The sequence below is a fragment of the Ostrea edulis genome, chromosome 2, assembly GCF_947568905.1.
Source record: "Ostrea edulis chromosome 2, xbOstEdul1.1, whole genome shotgun sequence".
Lineage (NCBI taxonomy): Eukaryota > Metazoa > Mollusca > Bivalvia > Ostreida > Ostreidae > Ostrea > Ostrea edulis.
This window is the reverse complement of record NC_079165.1, coordinates 63,305,856-63,325,399: the sequence shown is the minus strand read 5'-3', so window position 1 is coordinate 63,325,399 and position 19,544 is coordinate 63,305,856. Positions and strand designations below refer to the sequence as shown.

Here is a 19,544-nt window from a genome sequence, read left to right as displayed (position 1 = left end):
ACCCACCATGGGGGTTTTTATTGGATCAAAACTATGCACAAAATGTTGTGACCTTAACCTCAGTCAATTACCTTATGATAGGGTATTGACACACCCTCAGGTCAGGAGCAACCTAAGTGTTAAGTATGAGTTATAATGTTTATTCTTGAAACAAGAGGTGTATGTGCCACAAAGCTCACCTGAGTACTTGAGCCCTGCTGTTCTTAAGATTTTTTAAAATAAGTCATCATTACTTCATTACTAAAACTATAGAATAAATTCTTTTAATAGAGAAAAACAACAATGTAACAGTGAGGTTAAATTAAGCCATGCAGTGTATTATAATTTATTACTGTAATTAAGCTATAAGTCATACAAAAATGTATTCAACTCTGGTAGTGATGGGAATTGAACCCATGTCTTAGACTGTCCGTACACTACCTATAATGGTGTTAGATTGGTGCAGTAGAAGTGTTAGAAAAGTAGTAAAGATTTCAGCAAGCAGAGAGAAAGAGCTTCAATTGTGTTGTAAAGATCTTTATAGATCTTTATATACACAAAATTGGGAAAAATTAGGTTGTTTTCATACTAAATTATATATAACTCAACCCCAGCCATCACCATCCATACATAATATTTTAAATATATCATGGAGAAATATATAGGAAAATGTGCATAAAAAATAAAAATATGTGCAAAGCAAACTAAATATATATTTATCTAAGGCATGTTAATGTATATATAAACTGCTATTCTGAGAATCAAACCCATGTCCTCTTCTTCATAAACCTGAAATAAATTAAATTTAACATCTTCACCTAAAATCGGTATTTCAATCATCAATATAATTAAAATCAGACTTCTTAAATTCATGCCGTATACTCTGCGTAAGCGATTGTGAGCGTATCTTAGAGTCTGATTTTAATTAGATTGTTCAATCATCTGTCACAAAAATGTAACAATAGTTCAATATCTTGCAATTGCTGCAATCATAAAATGTCAAAATAAGACTAACTAGAGCTGTCTCAAGGATTAAGGACTGATGACCCTGCAAGGTAAACAGAAAAGGTTCACTTTAAAATAGCTTAAAGAACTCTGCTATTTTGTCCAAATTCTAATGGAAATGTTATAAGGAATGAATGCATGTTGAGTATCAGAATCTATCAACAGTCCAAGCATCAAATTGTCATGGACCAAAAATATTTAAATTCTCAGTTCTGCGACCGTGACTTTATGTTCCTCTTCCAATCCAAGGTTTTGTCCTTTCAAATTTTAAATTTCTAAGATATATCTTGAACTCTGAGACCTTTACTTTTGTATTAATGACATTTCTTTCTAACCTTGTTAAAACAATCATAGTGCAGGGTTGTTACACCTCTCAAAGTCACAAGTATCATTCATGTCTTGTATAATCTTCTGGGTTTTTTTCCACAACAAAGTTATGGATATGGCAAGAATTTTATTCTTATAAAACTGGTGACCTTGACCTTATCTGAATTACTCTGGGTTAGGGTCAGGACATACCTTTAAGTCTAAAGTACCCTTAATCTAAAGTATAAGCTTTGATTTTTTTTTTCATTTCAAAGTATATGGCTAAAACCATATTTTAATACGTTACTTACATGTAGTACCCTGTGACCTTGTCAAAAATGACCTTCATACTGGGTCAAGGCATATTTCTGATAGGAGGTTCCTTGTGGAAGCGATTTAAATTAAAAAATCGACATTTACAAAATGTTCTCTCTTATCGGTGACTTTTTTCCCTACATTCCTTCTACCACAGGTGTGCCCTTTGAAGTAGAAAAGATGTGAAAGAAGAACCCTAAATAAGCTTGCACTAGACACACCCCTATCTTGTACAGCTATTTACAGAGCACTGAATGATAATTATAACTATTGATCTGAATAATGGTTATAATTAAATTTTTAATCTGTGTCACTGCAAAGTAGTACTTTATCAATAAAAGCAATTATACATCACGTGCCAATTTATATTATCAAAGAAAAATGTAAATGACTTTTTATAAGATAATTTGCAGTGCAAAGTGTCTGATGACTGCATGATTATATGATTGCACCTTAAATAAGTATTGCATTTGAAATAAAGGTACTTATAAGCTGAACTCTTTTTCATTATTCAAATGTGAGCATCCAAATCATTGCTAGCCAAAGTGATATAAGCTAAACTAAGACAATTGATATATTATATATGCATGACGACATGTTTGGAAAGATAAATCTAAGTTTGTCAAAGTACAGTGCTAAAGATAGCTTATATATAGAAAATACTATAATATGAATATTCATTTTGAAGCAACCTCATTCACAATTTTTTTTTTTACAATACAATGCATATATTTTAAATATTATTCACTCATATACTTCTGCATGAGCACAATTAAGTCCTGAACCCAATTAACATTTATGAATGTTTTATAATATTTCTTTCTATATATTTAATTTGTTTTAATTTTCAAATTGGTCATTTTATCTTTCAATTATTTGACTATGATTACACTAAAATAAAGCATTTATCATGTTTATAAATCCATATTTCTTTTATTTTACTTTTGAATCGTAAATAAAATAAACCTGATTTAACATTATTTCTTCATCAACAAAATCTTAGATGATATAATGATTGAACTGACCCATCATGGAATTAAATCCAGTTATAGATATGAAAGATGCTGTACACACAGCAGAAATAATAGATAGAATCAATTGTAATTGATTGTTCAGATAGGACGAGGTCATAATCACAGGTAGCAATAGCTATATAGGTAATCGAAGGCGTGGACATGTTACATTCTTGACCAATCAGCTGCATCCAACAGACCATTTTAACTTCTGTACCCATTGTACCCTAGGTTATGTAGAGCCACCTCATGTAATTCTTACTTTCAATTTCCATGATTTGTGCTGTACCCTTTCTGTAACTTTTGTATAAAGGAATATAGAGCATGTAACCTTGGGTACAAAAGAAGCACTTAAAAACAGAGTCCTTATTCCTTGCCATATATGTGATTATTCGGCAAATAGATATTGTTTAAATTGAACCTGATCAAAGCATGAACATTACAATAGATATATTGTTTAAATCACGGGCACTGGAAGTTAATGTAAATATATAGTATGTGCATGTATAAAAAAGGAGGGGGGGGGGTCCATACCAAATGTGGATATATTTTTATACATACACATACTATATATTTACATTAACTTCCAGTGCCCGGGGTAGATACCTGATCAAAGCATGAACATTACAAAATTTAATCTGTACATACATGAAGCTGCGCTCGCTCAAACGGTAGCACCGTCAACATATTAATTTAAAAAATGATTAAAAAGGAACATACCACACAGAAAATAGCTAGCGCAATCATGACTGAATTTGTTTACCGTTCAGGATTCAAAGCGAAAGAAAAAGTTACAATGCGCATGCGCAACTCTGTAGCAGGGAGCTGCCGAAAGTTGAATTTTATATATATTACGGGCGCGCCAATTTCAAATCTGGAATCCATCCAAACAAAATTTTCAACCCAACTCCCAAAATTTTGATAGGTATTCAATTTCATTTTACATCGGGTTTCTGCTGTTCTTTTTATGTATTTTTCAGATACACATTGTCACGAGTGAGCTAACATACCAAAGCGCCATGGCTTTTCAACGAAATACTTGCAGTGGTGTAATCCGCAAGTGCCGAATTTTGCTTAAGCTGCCCCGATTCTGTTTTCTTCCAGGTCCGTGGCCAATAATTGGGCTTATCTTGATTGACATATTGAATATATTGACTGATTGAAAACATTGATACACTGGTTGATTATTATATTGATTGATTGAAACATTGATTGATTTGAAGTGTTGTTGGATTGAAATATCGATTGATTGATCACGTTATTGAGCATTGATCTTACGTCATAACTACCAAAGTCGATGTATATCATGCATTGTAGTTTAATGACTTATTATATAATACAATAATATAGTGAAGTGGAATACTATTGTTGAAATGAATTTAACTTGTATTGTATTACTCAAGTAAAGCCGTGACAAAGACTGCCAACATTGTGTTGTTGATCTATTCTATTGAAATAATGAATTATTTACGTGCCATCACGCGGAGTAAATGCAATGTAACTTAATCTGTTGTATTGAATTTTACTTATAAATATAACTGGTCGCAGGTGCCATTCCCAAGCTAGATCAGACGGATGTTCAAGATGACCATCGGGCTTTATTGGTTGTGTGCTTCAATTGTACTGGCCTGTTCGACGAAAGGTGAGTGACATTCAATGTATTGATAGTTCTATCATAAGAAAGCTTGCCCCATAAAGTTCTCGTTTAGACTTATTCAAGATGTTAAACGATCATCTTGTACAGGTAATAAATCGCTGGTGGGATTTTTTTGGAATCATGGTATCATTTTGAAGAGTATTAATAAAAAATAATTCACTACAGGAAATTACAAAATTTTGATTACTGTTTGAACGATTTCACTTTAAATTCTACACTGCACTATTTTGACTCGTTTAAAATGTGTAACTGCTGTGGTTATTGATTGTTTACGTACTTTGTGTACTAGTATCTACTACCCAGATTGAGGTGACTAATCTTCTTCCTAACCTTTGTAAAGGCAAGACGTGGAAAGACCGTCTGATGATTACTATTTTTGAAGTTACTTTTTGAAATTGCATTATTTACTTTAAAAGTATAATCTTGATATAGAATGTTCATCTTTTAACGTATTTTAATTCATAATTGCGCATTTTAAACCATCTCTTATTCCTTGCATAATCTTTAAAACTTTTCCCTCATAGATATAACTCATCTATAATTATGATCTGTGATATTGAGCTCTGATTGGTTACAGTTTCTCACTGATTCTAATCAGATTTAGCCACTACAACCTCGTCATCTTCATCACTTCACGGTGAAAAGCACATTTAGTACTAGACATAACATCTTATATTATCCATATCATCTTATATTATCTTCACCTTTCATTATCCATGCATTGTTATCCTTTCCTTTTAATTGCTTTATTTTACATCATTTACCATGTTAGTCGTATCTATTTAACCAGTAACGAGATAATTTGTTCCTCTAGTTTTATTGTATAATAGTGTATGCTAATTAAAAATATTTGCATCGTCATTGCCTATTTTGATCAATGATTTTGAAAAATAATTCAGTTCAGCAAAACTCAAACTTGAAGTACTAAATCACACCACATTAATTATCAATTTATGCAAGGGGGGGTTCATATTTGATCTGTGACACAAAATTAAAATTTCGATCCGACTCGATGAAAACAACTTATTTAACACACAGTTTAATATCAATTCGCGTTATAATAAAGGCGATTTGTTTTCGATGTCAAATAAAAGCTGTGAAATCCTTATTAGCCAGCAAGGCTAGGGATATAAGATAACTTGTCCAATTTTGGCAATACTTTTTTAAAAGAAATTTTAGAATTCTATCGTAAAAATATGTCTGAAGTTTGTAAGTTTTCAACGCATAATGCAACTATTAATCAAAACCTACTAATCAGATATATTATATGAATATAAGGATCCTATTGGAAATAAGCTGATTTAAGCCTTTATGGGTTATCCTTAGGTTATTATATCATCATTCGTCATGTTATTCATACCGTGGCCAAGTGGTTAGAGCATCGCGCTCACCTTTCGAAAGGTCGGTGGTCTCTTCCCAGGTACATTGTATCTGGGTTCTCTCTTCCACCAATAAAAACTGGGCGCCACCAGATAACTGAAAAATTGTTGAGTGTGGCGGAAAACATCAATCAATCAATCAATCATACAGTTACTTATTCTTTAACTTTTATAACTGCATAGTGCTATTGATTATGTCAGGTTTCAATTTGTTATTTTAGATTTGCAATCATGATATTCTGCAATATTTCATACCTGAATAAAATTAAATGGAAAAAACCAAACGACACTTTTTGGGAAGAATTGAAGACTAATTACAAGATTATCACAAATATATCGAGATGTACGTTTGTGATACTGAAACTGTCTGATGTATCAATCTCCCAATCTTTAGTGATTGTTTGTGATACTGAAACTGTCTGATATATCAATCTCTCAATCTTTAGTGATTGTTTGTGAAATTGTTTTCGTTTCTTGTTGGATTGGGACATAAATTCTTGGATTGGTTCATACTTGGGAGGTTTCTAATTGGTTAAGCTATAAACTTGCTGAGGTTATTAATATTAGCGAAAAATAACTCACCTCAACTAATGACGATTGTACAGGAAGTTCAAGTGCTAAATTATGTTATTTTGTTTCGTTTATAGCTTACAAATGCAAGCCTCCATTTCATATTTATGAGAAAAACTGTTATTACATCAGCAGAGACAAAGTTTCCGCAGACGAAGCATTTGTAAGTAACATTTCTATCAATCTCCAAAATTCAATCAGGCGTGTTTTCTTAATTTTTTTTATTCCTCCGGGTAAATCCCCCTTTTTTGGTTTCAACTTGTATGGTCCTTCTGCTTATATTTTACTCCCTTGTTCAGGCTCGATGTAGCCGTATGGGGGCGTATCTGGCTAACTTCGAAACACTGGAGGAAGCGATGTTGATGAAACAGAAATTGAAGAGGATGAATTCAGGTAATGTCAAATTCATAACTGTACAAGTTAAGAAAAATGATTATGTCAAATATATTTTATTCTTATCTGTCTCTAAAGTTTTCAAATCATTTTTAAATTATTGATGTTCTGTACAATAGTGATTAAATTTTATCATTAGCTGCCATGGTCTGAAGGAGACAGTAAATCAGTTCTACATTGTTTTATTTCCATGGTGTTTTACGACCCATTCAAATTCACTCATGTATTGATACATGACGTTTAAAGTCATAACAGCGAATATTTGTTTGGTAAAATAAATTATTTTAACACTCCTTACGAGGGAGGGATGTGTTCCGTTTGAATACTCACGCGGTGCCGGGAATGACGAGTCATTCTATATTACAGCGCTGATGAAAAACGTGAATGCATGAAGCGTTGCTGTTTATAATGTTTACATTTTACTTTCATTTCTGTCATCTTATCCACAATCGATAAAAGAGTCGTAATATATACCATTGATTATGCACATTGTTCACATTCATGAGGAAATGTCTATCATTTCAACTGGTAAAGATATCGAAGATATAAGCTTTGGAAATGTAAATATTGTAATATGAAAACTTAGATTTACACCTACGTAAAGTTGCATTGGTGATGCTTTTTTGATGTTAGACATTGTCGTGGACATTTTAAGTCTTTGGACAGCTATATTTATCTCTCACTCTAGACTTTCATTAATTGCCCCACTAATTGTGTAATTGGGAATATGATCGAATTCAAACAAATATACGAAAACATTTAGCGATAATTCTTATGAGAATGAAACTTTTTAAATTTATCTTTTGATTATGAAACGAAATTTCAACCCACAACTACAAATAACATCTTGGTGTAAAGAACGAGTATCGTTCCGCCCCTTCTTGCAATTTTGTAATGAATTTCCTGAGTGATCAGCATATTATTCACTGTTATCTCCTTCCGTGCTCTACAAAACTGATTATATATTACATGTGTAATGTGAATATTTCTTTACATTTCCAACTAATCTAAAGTGTTCATAAGCGTGAATTGGACTACTTTTAGAAGAAATCATTATCAAAGGAAAAGACTGAACTTCGCCGCATATACATTATACTATAATCGCTCCATTTCCACTTTATGAAATTTTTAAACATTTATGAAAATAGTCATCAATTTCTTATTTCAAAATTGGCTCAAATTCATCAAAATACTCGATCTTTTATATGATTACTCTGTTCTGACAAAATTGTGGTTGCTTGTATATTGTTAAACTTCCCTCTCGAGAATATTTCACTCATATCATAGAAACGTACGTCACCATTGCCGGTGAAGGGCTGCAAAATTTAGGCCTCTGCTCTGGGCCTTGTAGCAGGGAGGGATGTTTATCGTTGCATACCTACTGGGACATGGGGCTTCGGTTTATTCGGTCTCATCCGAAGGACCGACCCATTTAGTCGCCTCTTACGACAAGGAGGGGGTACTGAGGACCTATTCTAACCCGTATCCCCACGGGACCACAAAATTGTAAACATGATACATCTTAAGGTTGGGTCCCAAGTGTCATACATGCATTTTTGCACTGCTCTACCTCGCTGTTTGATATGAAAAATATCCGGTATAAATCAATGCATCTTTTCTTTATTTCCGACTAATTTTCAGTATTTTACTGTCCATTGCTAATTCTAATCGTGATGTATATTCTGTAAGTGTATGACGGTAAAGTAGCATTAAACTCGTACACCCCACTGTTCCTGTCATGTAATTATGAAACGACACATTCCCTTTCCTAATTCTAGACCTTCAGCTGGAATCATAATTCTAATTGATAGCATACATCTACTTGTTAGGAGATTTAGTCTTGTAAATAATATTACAATCTTAGTCTTGTAGATAATATCACAATCTTTGCTCTTAATATATATTTAACAAAGTTTTACACGCCATACCCACGAACCTGCATTATCCAATTAATTGTAGTAATATGAACTATTATTTTGTTATCAAACCAAGCTAGTCCTTATTTATAACAGGTCTCCATTTCTACGTCGGTGGGAGGAACATAAACAGGAGGCAATCAGGAGGAGACTGGAGGTGGATCAGAAACGGAAAAATGGTTAAGATGACGTATCATGCGTTTGGTGTCGGACAACCCGACGGAAGTGACAGCTCTCCACAAGACTGCATGTTCTTTTACGCAGGAGAGCGCTACACATTTCATGACGTTTACTGCGACCACGGGATTTACCATAGTGGATACATTTGTGAAAAATAAAAGTTTGAAATGAGCTCCTTGTCACTTTCTTTGAGAATGAAAATTAAGAAATATTGATTAATGTTATACAAAACTTGAAAATGCTAGTACCGCTTGTAGTAGATAAAAACTCCATGAAAGAAGATCAGTAAAGTTAGCTACTATTATCAAGGTACTTAAAATGAGAAATGTTATACTGACTAACAAGTTGATGGTGCAGGGATTTCAACAGTCTCGTTTAAAGTCAGCATTTCGCAAATTCTATAGTCGTTATAACAACATATTTTGCCAATACAACCTATCATTAGTTCAAATTCTGTCTGATTTGTTTCATACCGATTGTTTTTTTAATGTTTTATTTTGGTATTTCAACACATTTACAAATACAAACATACAACTGTAATCTACAATCACTCATTCACACTTGCAATTACTCTTTGCACCTTCTGCATCCAATATACACACACACATATCTATACATACACACACACATTCAAAGATAAAGGTAATTATTTTCTTTTTCATATCAATCATACCCATTGTTAGGCCGTTCTTGGCACACTGATTTTGACTACGGATTACTCTGTTTACCTGATCAAGATATACTAGTAGGACTCGCGGCGGGTGTGACCGGTCGACAGGGGATACTACCTCCTCCTAGGCACCTGATCCCACCTCTGGTGTGTCCAGGGGACCGTGTTTGTCCAAATCTCTATTTTGTATTGCTTATAGGAGTTATCTTCACCTTCCATTGCAATAATACATCTTCTTCAGCTATTAAGGTATTTTACAAACTTTCCGTGAAGATAAAGAAATTTCCAAATGTGCATATAAAGAACATATAATCAAATTCTGAGACCAAACTGACGCATTTGATGCACAATTCGACAAATTTTCATCACACCATGGTACATGATTTAACTCTTTCGTATAACTTTTCTGATATGAAATTTTAGAACTCATGAACTAAAACATATATTGACATTACATTAATATCATAAAGGATTCATATTCATATCTAGTGATCAGTCATCCAAAAAATTACTTTCTTAAACGCCACTCTGATTCCACGCACAAGTACTCTGAAGGTGAAATAAAAAAATATGCTGGAGTTGCTTACTCCTCTTAGGCACTTGATCCCACCTCTGGTATATCCAGGGTCCGTGTTTGCCCAACTATCTATTTTGTATTGCTTGTGGGAGTTAAGAGATTGATCACTGTTCGTTATTTTCACCTTTTATGATAACTTTTTACTTTCACTGGTAATGGCGGAATCCTGTATGATAGTGCAAAAGAAGGTATTGGAGTGGTGAAATTCCGCGGAATTGTTTTTCTTTCAAAATTAGATTTGCTAATACTTTGAACATTACAGTTTCTCCAATACGTGACGAAACTTCAACATTATACATACATTACACGACTTAAAGAGCGACATACTAGAATATTTGCACTCGAGGTGACAGGTAAAGCTCTGGGGTATTTTATTGCCCCTTGTTCTTTATAAATGTTATAAAATTTTAACTACCTTAGCGCTTCCTATCTCTTTCTGATATTTTTCAATAATATTATGGCAATGATGCAGATGACTAGAAAGGAATATTTTATAATGATTCCATTTTAGCCCAACCGACCGAGGTCGAAAATCAGTTCAGGTCATTGGCATCACGTGACGTAGGCCTGTCGGTGGCATCTATAAACAAGTACTTTATTATCTTCTTCAGAATGGATGCATAACCAGTCGCCATAATTTGTGCTAATCGGTATGAAACACATCGCACAGTATTTGACCCATTGATGGATTGTATTTGCAAGCTAGATTCCTATAACGATCATAGAATTTGCGGAATGCTGACTTTAAACGAGACTGTTGAAATCTCTGTAACTTTAACTAGTTTGCCAGGTTTTAACAACTGATAATACACATTACAAGATCTTGCTTATCGAATCATTTGAGAGATATAAACAACATATACAGGTGATAATTGAGTATCGCTACATGAATATGGTAAGTTGACGATAGAGAAGCTGAAACCATCCTGTTTGTCACACAGGCAATTAAATTGCATCGCTTGAGGTCGAATTTACTATATAAAAAGTAAAGGTATAGAACTCTAAATATAGGGTACCCAAGTTAGCCGATGTAAAAGCAATAATCAATCGGGTAATTAGTCATAACTACTGTAATGGCTGGGATATTGAAAGTACAGACGGTTTTAAAATTTCAGTCACTTGGAGCTATTGCGGACTTCATTTTATGAATTGGGATAAGAAATTCATTTTAGAACTGATATCTTATGCTGCATATTCAATGTAATTGCTTGTTGCAATGCTCAAACATTCTGTTTAGTCGTATAGTGCCAGGGCCAAACTAAAAGTCGACCAAAAAATAATAGGCATTTTTCCGAATTCATTTTTGCACATCTTGGGAAATATACGGAATTTCGGGATGAACTTTGTTAGTAATGTAGATTGATTATGTATGAATATATTAGAATACAAAGAAGAATTTTATATCAATTGGTTTATTGTTTTTACATCGGCTAACTTGGGTACCCTATATATAGAGTTCTATACCTTTACTCTTTATATAGTAAATTCGACCCCAGGTGATGCAATTGCCTGTGGGTTGTCATAAAGTTGAGGTGTTAGTTTGCCGTTAATATTTACTTTCAACAAAATATAATATCTACTTTCAATAAAATATCTAAGTATGAAGCAAAAGTGGACGACTCTGTGGTGTCCTTTATTTCGAGTTCACAGGGATATATCGAATCGACATATGAATGAAAGTCATTATTGTTAATAGATAAAATGTCGTCGATATATCTAACTGTCGAATTGAAGGCCATAGCAAAAAAAATTCTTCTCACGTAGAAACAGAATAAATTCTGCTTCATAGGAATCCAAAAACAGGTCAGCTGACAAAGGAGCACAATTTGTGCCCATGGGAATTCCAACGGAATATTGGAAGACCTGATCACCAAAGACCACAAAGATATTGCCAATGAGGAACTCTAGCATTTTTTTTTATTTCAAGTTCAGAATACGTATGCAAGGAATCAGAGTGGTGTTAAACAAAATAATTTTTGGATGACTGATCAATATATATATATATATATATATATATATATATATATATATATATAAATTTAGAAATTCAATTTAATTTCAAAATTAAGGATTATCTCCCTCATGCATAGCTCTTATCCTTGGACGAATTTGGCTCCACTTGTTTGGCACGCTGTTTTTGGCTATATTTAGATCTAAAACTTCATAGTTATTTCGGATTTCAAACATTTCGGTTGAGCATCACTGAAGAGACATTATTTGTCGAAATGCGCATCTGGTGCATCAAAATTGGTACCGTATAAGTTATATATATATATATATATATATATATATATATATATATATATATATATATATACATATATGACATCTTAAGTTATACAATATAGTAAAATCGTGTATAACATGCTGATCTGTCATATAACCCTCAGCTCAATGACCATTTGATGAAGGTCAATTTCACACCTTCATTAATATAATTTCATGTCGCATATATACTTTGTAATGAAGATCATGCTATTTTGTATGGCTGTGGTCTGTTATTTCAGTGCATCACTTGTTCAATTAAAGGGTTTGCATTATGTTGAGAAAATTCAACCTGCTGTGTTTTCGGTTCAGTACTACAATCATAAATCATGGCATCCATGCTAATAATGTTCAATATGGTATCAGATGGTCTCTATACACTGGTTGATTTAATGATACATGTATGACTACAGGTACTAGATTATGACTATTGACTAATTAAATGTTTTAAGTGCATCCTGAAACACACTTTCTCTTTCACATTTTTAGATGGAAAGTGGGACGTGCAGAGTATAAAACTGTTGAAGAGGGTGTTTCATGAGATAGAGAGCTCGTCCAAAATGGTCAAATATAAATGGCAAAGGGTGGCTAGCGAAGTGAATAAAGAAGGATACCACTTTTCAGCGGAACAGTGCAGACTTAAAATAAAGGGACTAAAATCAAAATACGATCGGCAAAAGAAAAAAAATTCTGGCGAGTTACCATCTTCTGACGAAGATGAGGATGATTTTGATGTTTTTGAAAAAATCCCGGATATGGAACCTAAATTAAGCAGTGCTAGAATCAGGAAATTAAAAAATAAAAAGGTCACCTGCTAATGATTCGTCCTCTGATGAAATAGAGTCTGTACCAGGTAAATTTACATGTATTTTATGCCCTTTTACACTTTTACAAATAAATACTCATGTGAAATACTAAATAGCCGAAATTGGCTCCTGTATCACATCAAGTACTAAAAATTATAAATGTAATTATCTTTTCCATTCAGTGAAAAAGAAAGTCCATCCTAAAAGGTCGATCTGCAGAGATTTTCCAAGTCATGTTAAAAGACCTCATGGAAAAGAGAGAAGAAACGGCAGAACAATGACATCAGGAAAAACTTGCCCCTGCCAACTCTTGAACTGTCTCATAGAAATTTGAAAGAGTTGTCAAAGAAATAATTTTACAGAGATTTACTTCAGTTAATGTACTATAGACAGTAGAAAACTTTATACTTTTTTGCCGTAAGGTTTCAATCATTATCAAAAATCAATAACGAAAACCGAAAAAACAACAACATATTTTTGTGATTCATGGACTCATTTAGTTGCCATGGTATAACTGTAAAAATTCGATACACTGCATAATTAGTTTTTTCATTTTGAAAATTTTATGAGTTATATTCTAAAAATATGCGTAGAGAATGTTTTAATTTTCATTTAAAGCTGTATGGTCCGAATGACAATATTATTTTCCATCTCGTAAAAACACTATTAACTCATCGCACGTATGTAGTTATGTGTTAAATTGCTTTCGAAAAACAAAATTTAACCATTGTGTTAGCTAATCACTTGGTTAGGAGTTAACACTGCGTTAAACTTAACCACTGTGTTAAAGTTAACCAGCTTTCGAAAAACCGGGCCCTGATGTACATGGACAGGATAGAATAGATACTGAGGATAATCTTATAAAAACTGAGATCTAATAGATGAACATTTATATAGGTATTTACCAAGTTTACATAATTCTGTAATATTTCCAGTTGATAATAGTTGGATAAGCTTGAAAGTGGAGAGGTGTTTATAATAATGTAAAACTTATACGGTACCAATTTATGATAATGTAAAACTTATACGGTACCAATATTTCTTTAAATACTGTTTTCTACAATCATTATAAAAAGGACATACTAATATAAAATGATATTCATCTTCAATACTATCTGAACATAATTTACATTTTCTTTCGTTTCTTGGAATATTGCTAAATCTACCTTGTTCAATTTCTAATCTATGTGAGGATAATCGGTATTTACTAATATTTTGAACATACATACTTGGAACAGATTTTGTAAAATACAATTATAATTTAAAACCTTCATTGACATATCTATATAAGTTACATTTTGGTGACGTCTCAAAAACACTACAAATTTCGTGTATAAACACATTTAGTAATCTTTGTTTTACTTCAGATAAAAAAAAAAATTTCATTTATATCATAAGTACAATTCCATACATATCCAAATCCTAAAGAATATAATAAACTAATATGTCAACCAACAAGTATAAGAATTTGAGTCACAAACATCTAACATTTCCTGATAAATACTCTTTAAAACACAATTATTTGTCTTCTTTAGGTTTACCCAATATTTCAATATTCTATACTTTCTTAGCACATGTAGAGGTGTCCGTCTTAATTCATTGTAGACCATCATAGACATAGTAGACTTCTTGACACATAAAACGTTTTTACAAAAATTCAAATGAACATTTTCCAAATCATTTGCTGGATGTGAGCCCCAAACTTCACAACCATAATTTGCTAAACTTCCTATATACGTATCAAACAATGACAACTGTGTACTTACATTAAAATGCAATTTTTTTCATTTTGGTTAATAGGCTACTTAAACTTTTTCTACATTGCACTGCTATAACATTTTGTGTTTTGTGAAATTTTCCATTAAAATTTAATGTTATGCCCAAATAATTAAAATTTTCAACAATACTAACCAAGTAAGCACCCCCAGTCGACCGGTCACACCCGCCGTGAGCCCCATGTCTTGATCACTTAAACGCATGTGATTGTGTACAGGACTTTATGTCCCACCCCTCCTTGTATTTTTTAATGGTATTTCGGGTGTAATTTTGATAAAATATAAAACTTCAGTTAGTTCAGTATTTTTTTTTAATGGAATACTCAAATCTCGCATAGAAATCGTGTTGTTGTTTTTTTTTTGTTAATTGTCATATTAACGATCATTAGAAATGAATAGAATGTGTAATTCAGCCGGTGACATTTTTTTAAAATCTGCGCTTTGCTGAGAAATCCTATCAAAAGAGAAATTACCAACTGAAAAGAACTGTCGTTCTAAATCTATTGATGATTATTGGATGAAATGCATCGCTATTTGGTGCGCAATAATTTCTTCAAGCTGTTCGATTTGCAACGTTATAACCTCAACACCTACAACGAACGGAAGGTGTGATGTTGATATCTTTCTGTCGTGACCCACTATTTTTAAAACAAAGCCAAAAACAACAACAACAAAAACGTGAAGAGGTTCACGAATACCATTAGCTGCAAGAAAAAGTAAGAGAATACCGATGATAGTAAGAAGACGCATGTTTATTGTGTACAAATGGCTGGATAAGTTTAGGCTTATAGCATGGAAAATATGAGGGATTTCTCTTTGGTGTCCTTAGTGTCAGAAAATACCACAGAAAGTGAAAATGGTAATTTAGATTTGGATGTAAAAGAAAAATTTTAATTTCCAATCTCTGGAAAAATCATTGGAAAACATATCCAAATATCTCACCTTCGTATATGGAGCGCCAAATTAACATAAACTCAAATAATTGAAGATATCATCAATTCATTTGATGCGTGCAACAATTGAATTAAAGATCTCTTCAAATAATTAATGATATCCTCAATTCTGAATTATTGCGCGTATGAATTGAATTGATGATAGCATTAATTTTTCACCTGGAATGGTGCGCGTTTTAATTGAATTGATGATTTCTTCAAATGAATTAATGATATCAATAATTGAATTGATGCGTGTTACAATTCAATTGAAGAGAGCAATAATTGATATAATGCGCGCATTAAATGAATTGATGAGAGCAATAATTGAATTGATGCGCGCATTAATTCATTTGATGATAGCAATAATTGATTTAATGCGCGCATTAATTCAATTATTTCTCTCTTCAATTAAATTAATGATATCTTTAATTCATTTGAAGAGAGAAATAATTCTTTTAGAGAGAGCAACTATATAATTAAAGATATCTTCAATTCAACATATCCACAATTGAATTAATGATATCTTTAATTGAATTGTTGCTCTCTTTAAAAGAATTGATGCGCACATTAATTTCTTATACAAAAGCATTGTAAATGATTTAAAGATATCTTCAATTGAATTAAAGAGATCATCAAATTATTTATACCGAGCTCTAAATTAACTATTGCGAGCATTATTTCTATTAAATTGATGCTCTCATCATATGAATTGAAGAGAGCAATAATTGAATTAATGCGCGCATTATATCTATTATTGCTCTCATTAATTCAATTGATGAGCGCATTAATTCAATTGATGAGAGCAATAATTGAATTGAAGCGTGCATTAATTCATTTGACGAGAGCAATTATTGATTTAATGCGCGCATTAATTCAATTAAAGAGAGCAATAATTGAATTGATGATATCTTCAAATTCAATATTAATATAAGATATCTTCAATTATTTGAGTTTATGTTAAATTGGCGCTCCATATTCGTAGACTCTTAATCATGATTTGGAGCATAATGGGGTACTGACTAAAACCCGGTCTCAGTCCCGGTCTTCGGTCTCGGTCCCATGACTAAAACCCGGTCTTCGGTCCCGGTCCCACATTTTTTTTATTCGATAAAAACAGAATATATCAGAATATTTTATCCCTCATTTCTCATTAATTTAGATATAACATCTCATGCCTGCATTCTGATAGTTGATTGATCATATTATTGTCTTTCGTAAACTATGATGTGATAACTCCGGGACCGGTGGGACTGAAAAATAAAAACAATGCTAAAAGCCGGTCCCGGTCTCGACAATTTTCCCTAAATAGCCACTTTAATCTACTTTTTCATTAAAAAAGATAAGGGTGTGATATTCCATAACATTACTTTGTATGCACATGTGTGTGTTTCTGATTTATTGTATGTTTGTGTTTTATTCCAATTTTCCTTTTTACGTCAAAATCGAACTCAACTACGTGATTATTTTCTCCCAAATGAACGCGTTACATTACATTTTCATAAAAAGATAAGGATGTAGAAGCGAAATGATATATATGTACTTATCCTGGTGTATTTGTTTGTAATTTACTGTTGCATATAGTTTTTACAAAATTAATTCATTTTTTCATTCAGGACAAACACCTGATCACACGATTGATTACATTTTCAAATTCAATGTTGGTGTATTCCGAACCGGAATCACTACATGTGTATAAGGCTGACTGTTTGCGCTCTCTCTCTCTCTCTCTCTCTCTCTCTCTCTCTCTCTCTCTCTCTCTCTCTCATTTGCAAGTGTATCGTGAGAATCGCTTTAACTTGTTAAATTATGACGTTATATTAGTTGTTTTAATCAGGGAAGAAAAAGTCTCTATGTAAATATTAGAATAATACAAAGTAGCGTACACGTGCAGAAAAACGTCCAGAATGTACGATGTATGAAGTACTTAAAACAATTATGTTCATTAGTGATATGGGAAAAAACAACAACAAAAATAAGTATTGTCCTTAAATTTTATTATGATTATTGAAACGTGAATAATTATTGTTGACGGCGAAACAAAATTAATGTGCACTCTCGTTAACACCCCCCCCCCCTTTTCCAGAAAGATATATATATATATATATATATATATATCCGATTACGGGGGCATAAAAATGAAATTGATCTTTTCAAAAGCATTATTCTTGTATTGATTTTCAGAATCTTTCTGGAAAGGGGGGGGTGTTGACGAGAGTGCACATTATATATATATATATATATATATATATATATATATATATATATATAAAGCACTAAAATGAACAACGACACGAACAACCAGATTATAAAATTTTCGGGACGACCCGTCCCTTCTTCAGGACAAACGAAAAGAATTACATAATGTGGCCAATATCAACAGAGAATAATAACAAAAACTACATATAAATACATCTAGTACTACAGCTACATTAATCTACAAACGTATTTACAACGCAGACTACACGTTTTTTGGTCTTTAGGCTTGCCAATCAATGTTAAAAGTGGAGCGAATTAGGACATGCCTTATTCGTCCAAAGAGCTGATCCAAAATGATTCCACAGTATTAGAATGGTCTGAAGAGTGGCCCCACCCTCACGAGGCCCCATTTGGTATCACTACAGCCTAAAAGTGAGGGTGGGAAATGATAGCTCTAGGAGAACCCTTACCTGTATATTGGTTTAGTGGACTCTTCAAAGATCAAGTTCTTATTAACCTCCATTATGACCCTACATGTTGCAAAATCATGAACTTTCAGGTGAGCTCAATTGCCCTTAAAGGCCTATATGACCCCTTTTAATGGTTCTATTTGTTTGACTTCATTTTTCTATAGTGTTTTATCAGTTTTGTTTTATTCCAATACCCTATAGTCAATTATTAGAGAGGTCTGAAAAGTGGTCCCACCGTTTGTTGGCCCCAGGTGGTACCCCTACAGCCCCAAACTGAGGGCGGAAAATGCTAGTCCTAGGAGTCCACTTCCTTGTCTGCATACTTCTTTTGTGGACTCTTCAAAGATTAATTTGTTATTAACATTCCTTATCTCTCTATGTGATGTAACGTCAGAAACTTTCAGGTTAGCTCAATTGCCTTCAAGTAGGAAACTCGGTAATTAAAAATTTATTGAGTAATTGTTTGAAAAATTATCTATTTTGATTTATTATGTGTTGCTTTTTAGTATTCCGTCTGAAAATTCGCAGTACTTTGATGAACTTTCTTATTGGCTGCTAGCTTCTATCTTCTATGGCCTTATTGGCTGCTGGTTAATGGCTGCTAGCTTCAGACTAGTCAGTTTACTAGTTAGCTGCAGAACTGTAAAACTCTGGGAAAGACAGAGAGCTACAGTTATGCAGCTAATCAGTTTTGATATAATCGAAATATATTTTGCAATCGTGACCTAATCAGACCTAGAATTTGTTACATATAACTCACTATACCGTTCTAACAGCTTTGCGCTGGGTATAATTCGACGTGCACATTTACCCATGCCGTGACAGTAATAAACCTTTCTCGATTGCTATACCCACATTTTCTAAAGCAAGTTCGGGTTTATTGTTTAGTCCGTCCGTCTGTCTGTCACTTTTTTCTTTCTCAAACTCCTCTTTTGTAATAACCAATTAATCTTTTGGAATATGATAGGTGGTGTCCTGTAGATGTGCAATAAGGTTTCGGAATTTTCAATTTTACCCTGGGGTAAATGATTTTTTTCCTTAAAAAAAAACACCCACAAAACAAACGTGGTTCCCAGAACTCTTACATTTTAATCAGTTGCCAAATCATCTTTTGGAAGATGATAGGTGGTGTCCTGT

At 32.9% G+C, this 19,544-nt stretch overlaps 1 protein-coding gene and 1 pseudogene across 1 annotated transcript; both read left to right on the top strand.

The window, feature by feature from the left end:
- Positions 1–4,172: 4,172 nt before the first annotated feature.
- Positions 4,173–8,885, top strand: LOC130052247 (C-type lectin domain family 4 member E-like). Its single transcript, XM_056156676.1, has 4 exons — positions 4,173–4,260; positions 6,302–6,387; positions 6,524–6,617; positions 8,630–8,885. Exons 1-4 carry the CDS (start codon positions 4,194–4,196, stop codon positions 8,869–8,871), a joined length of 489 nt encoding a protein of 162 aa, XP_056012651.1. The 5' UTR covers positions 4,173–4,193; the 3' UTR covers positions 8,872–8,885.
- Positions 8,886–12,581: 3,696 nt separating this feature from the next.
- LOC130051470 (uncharacterized) lies at positions 12,582–13,345 on the top strand (annotated as a pseudogene).
- Positions 13,346–19,544: the final 6,199 nt, after the last annotated feature.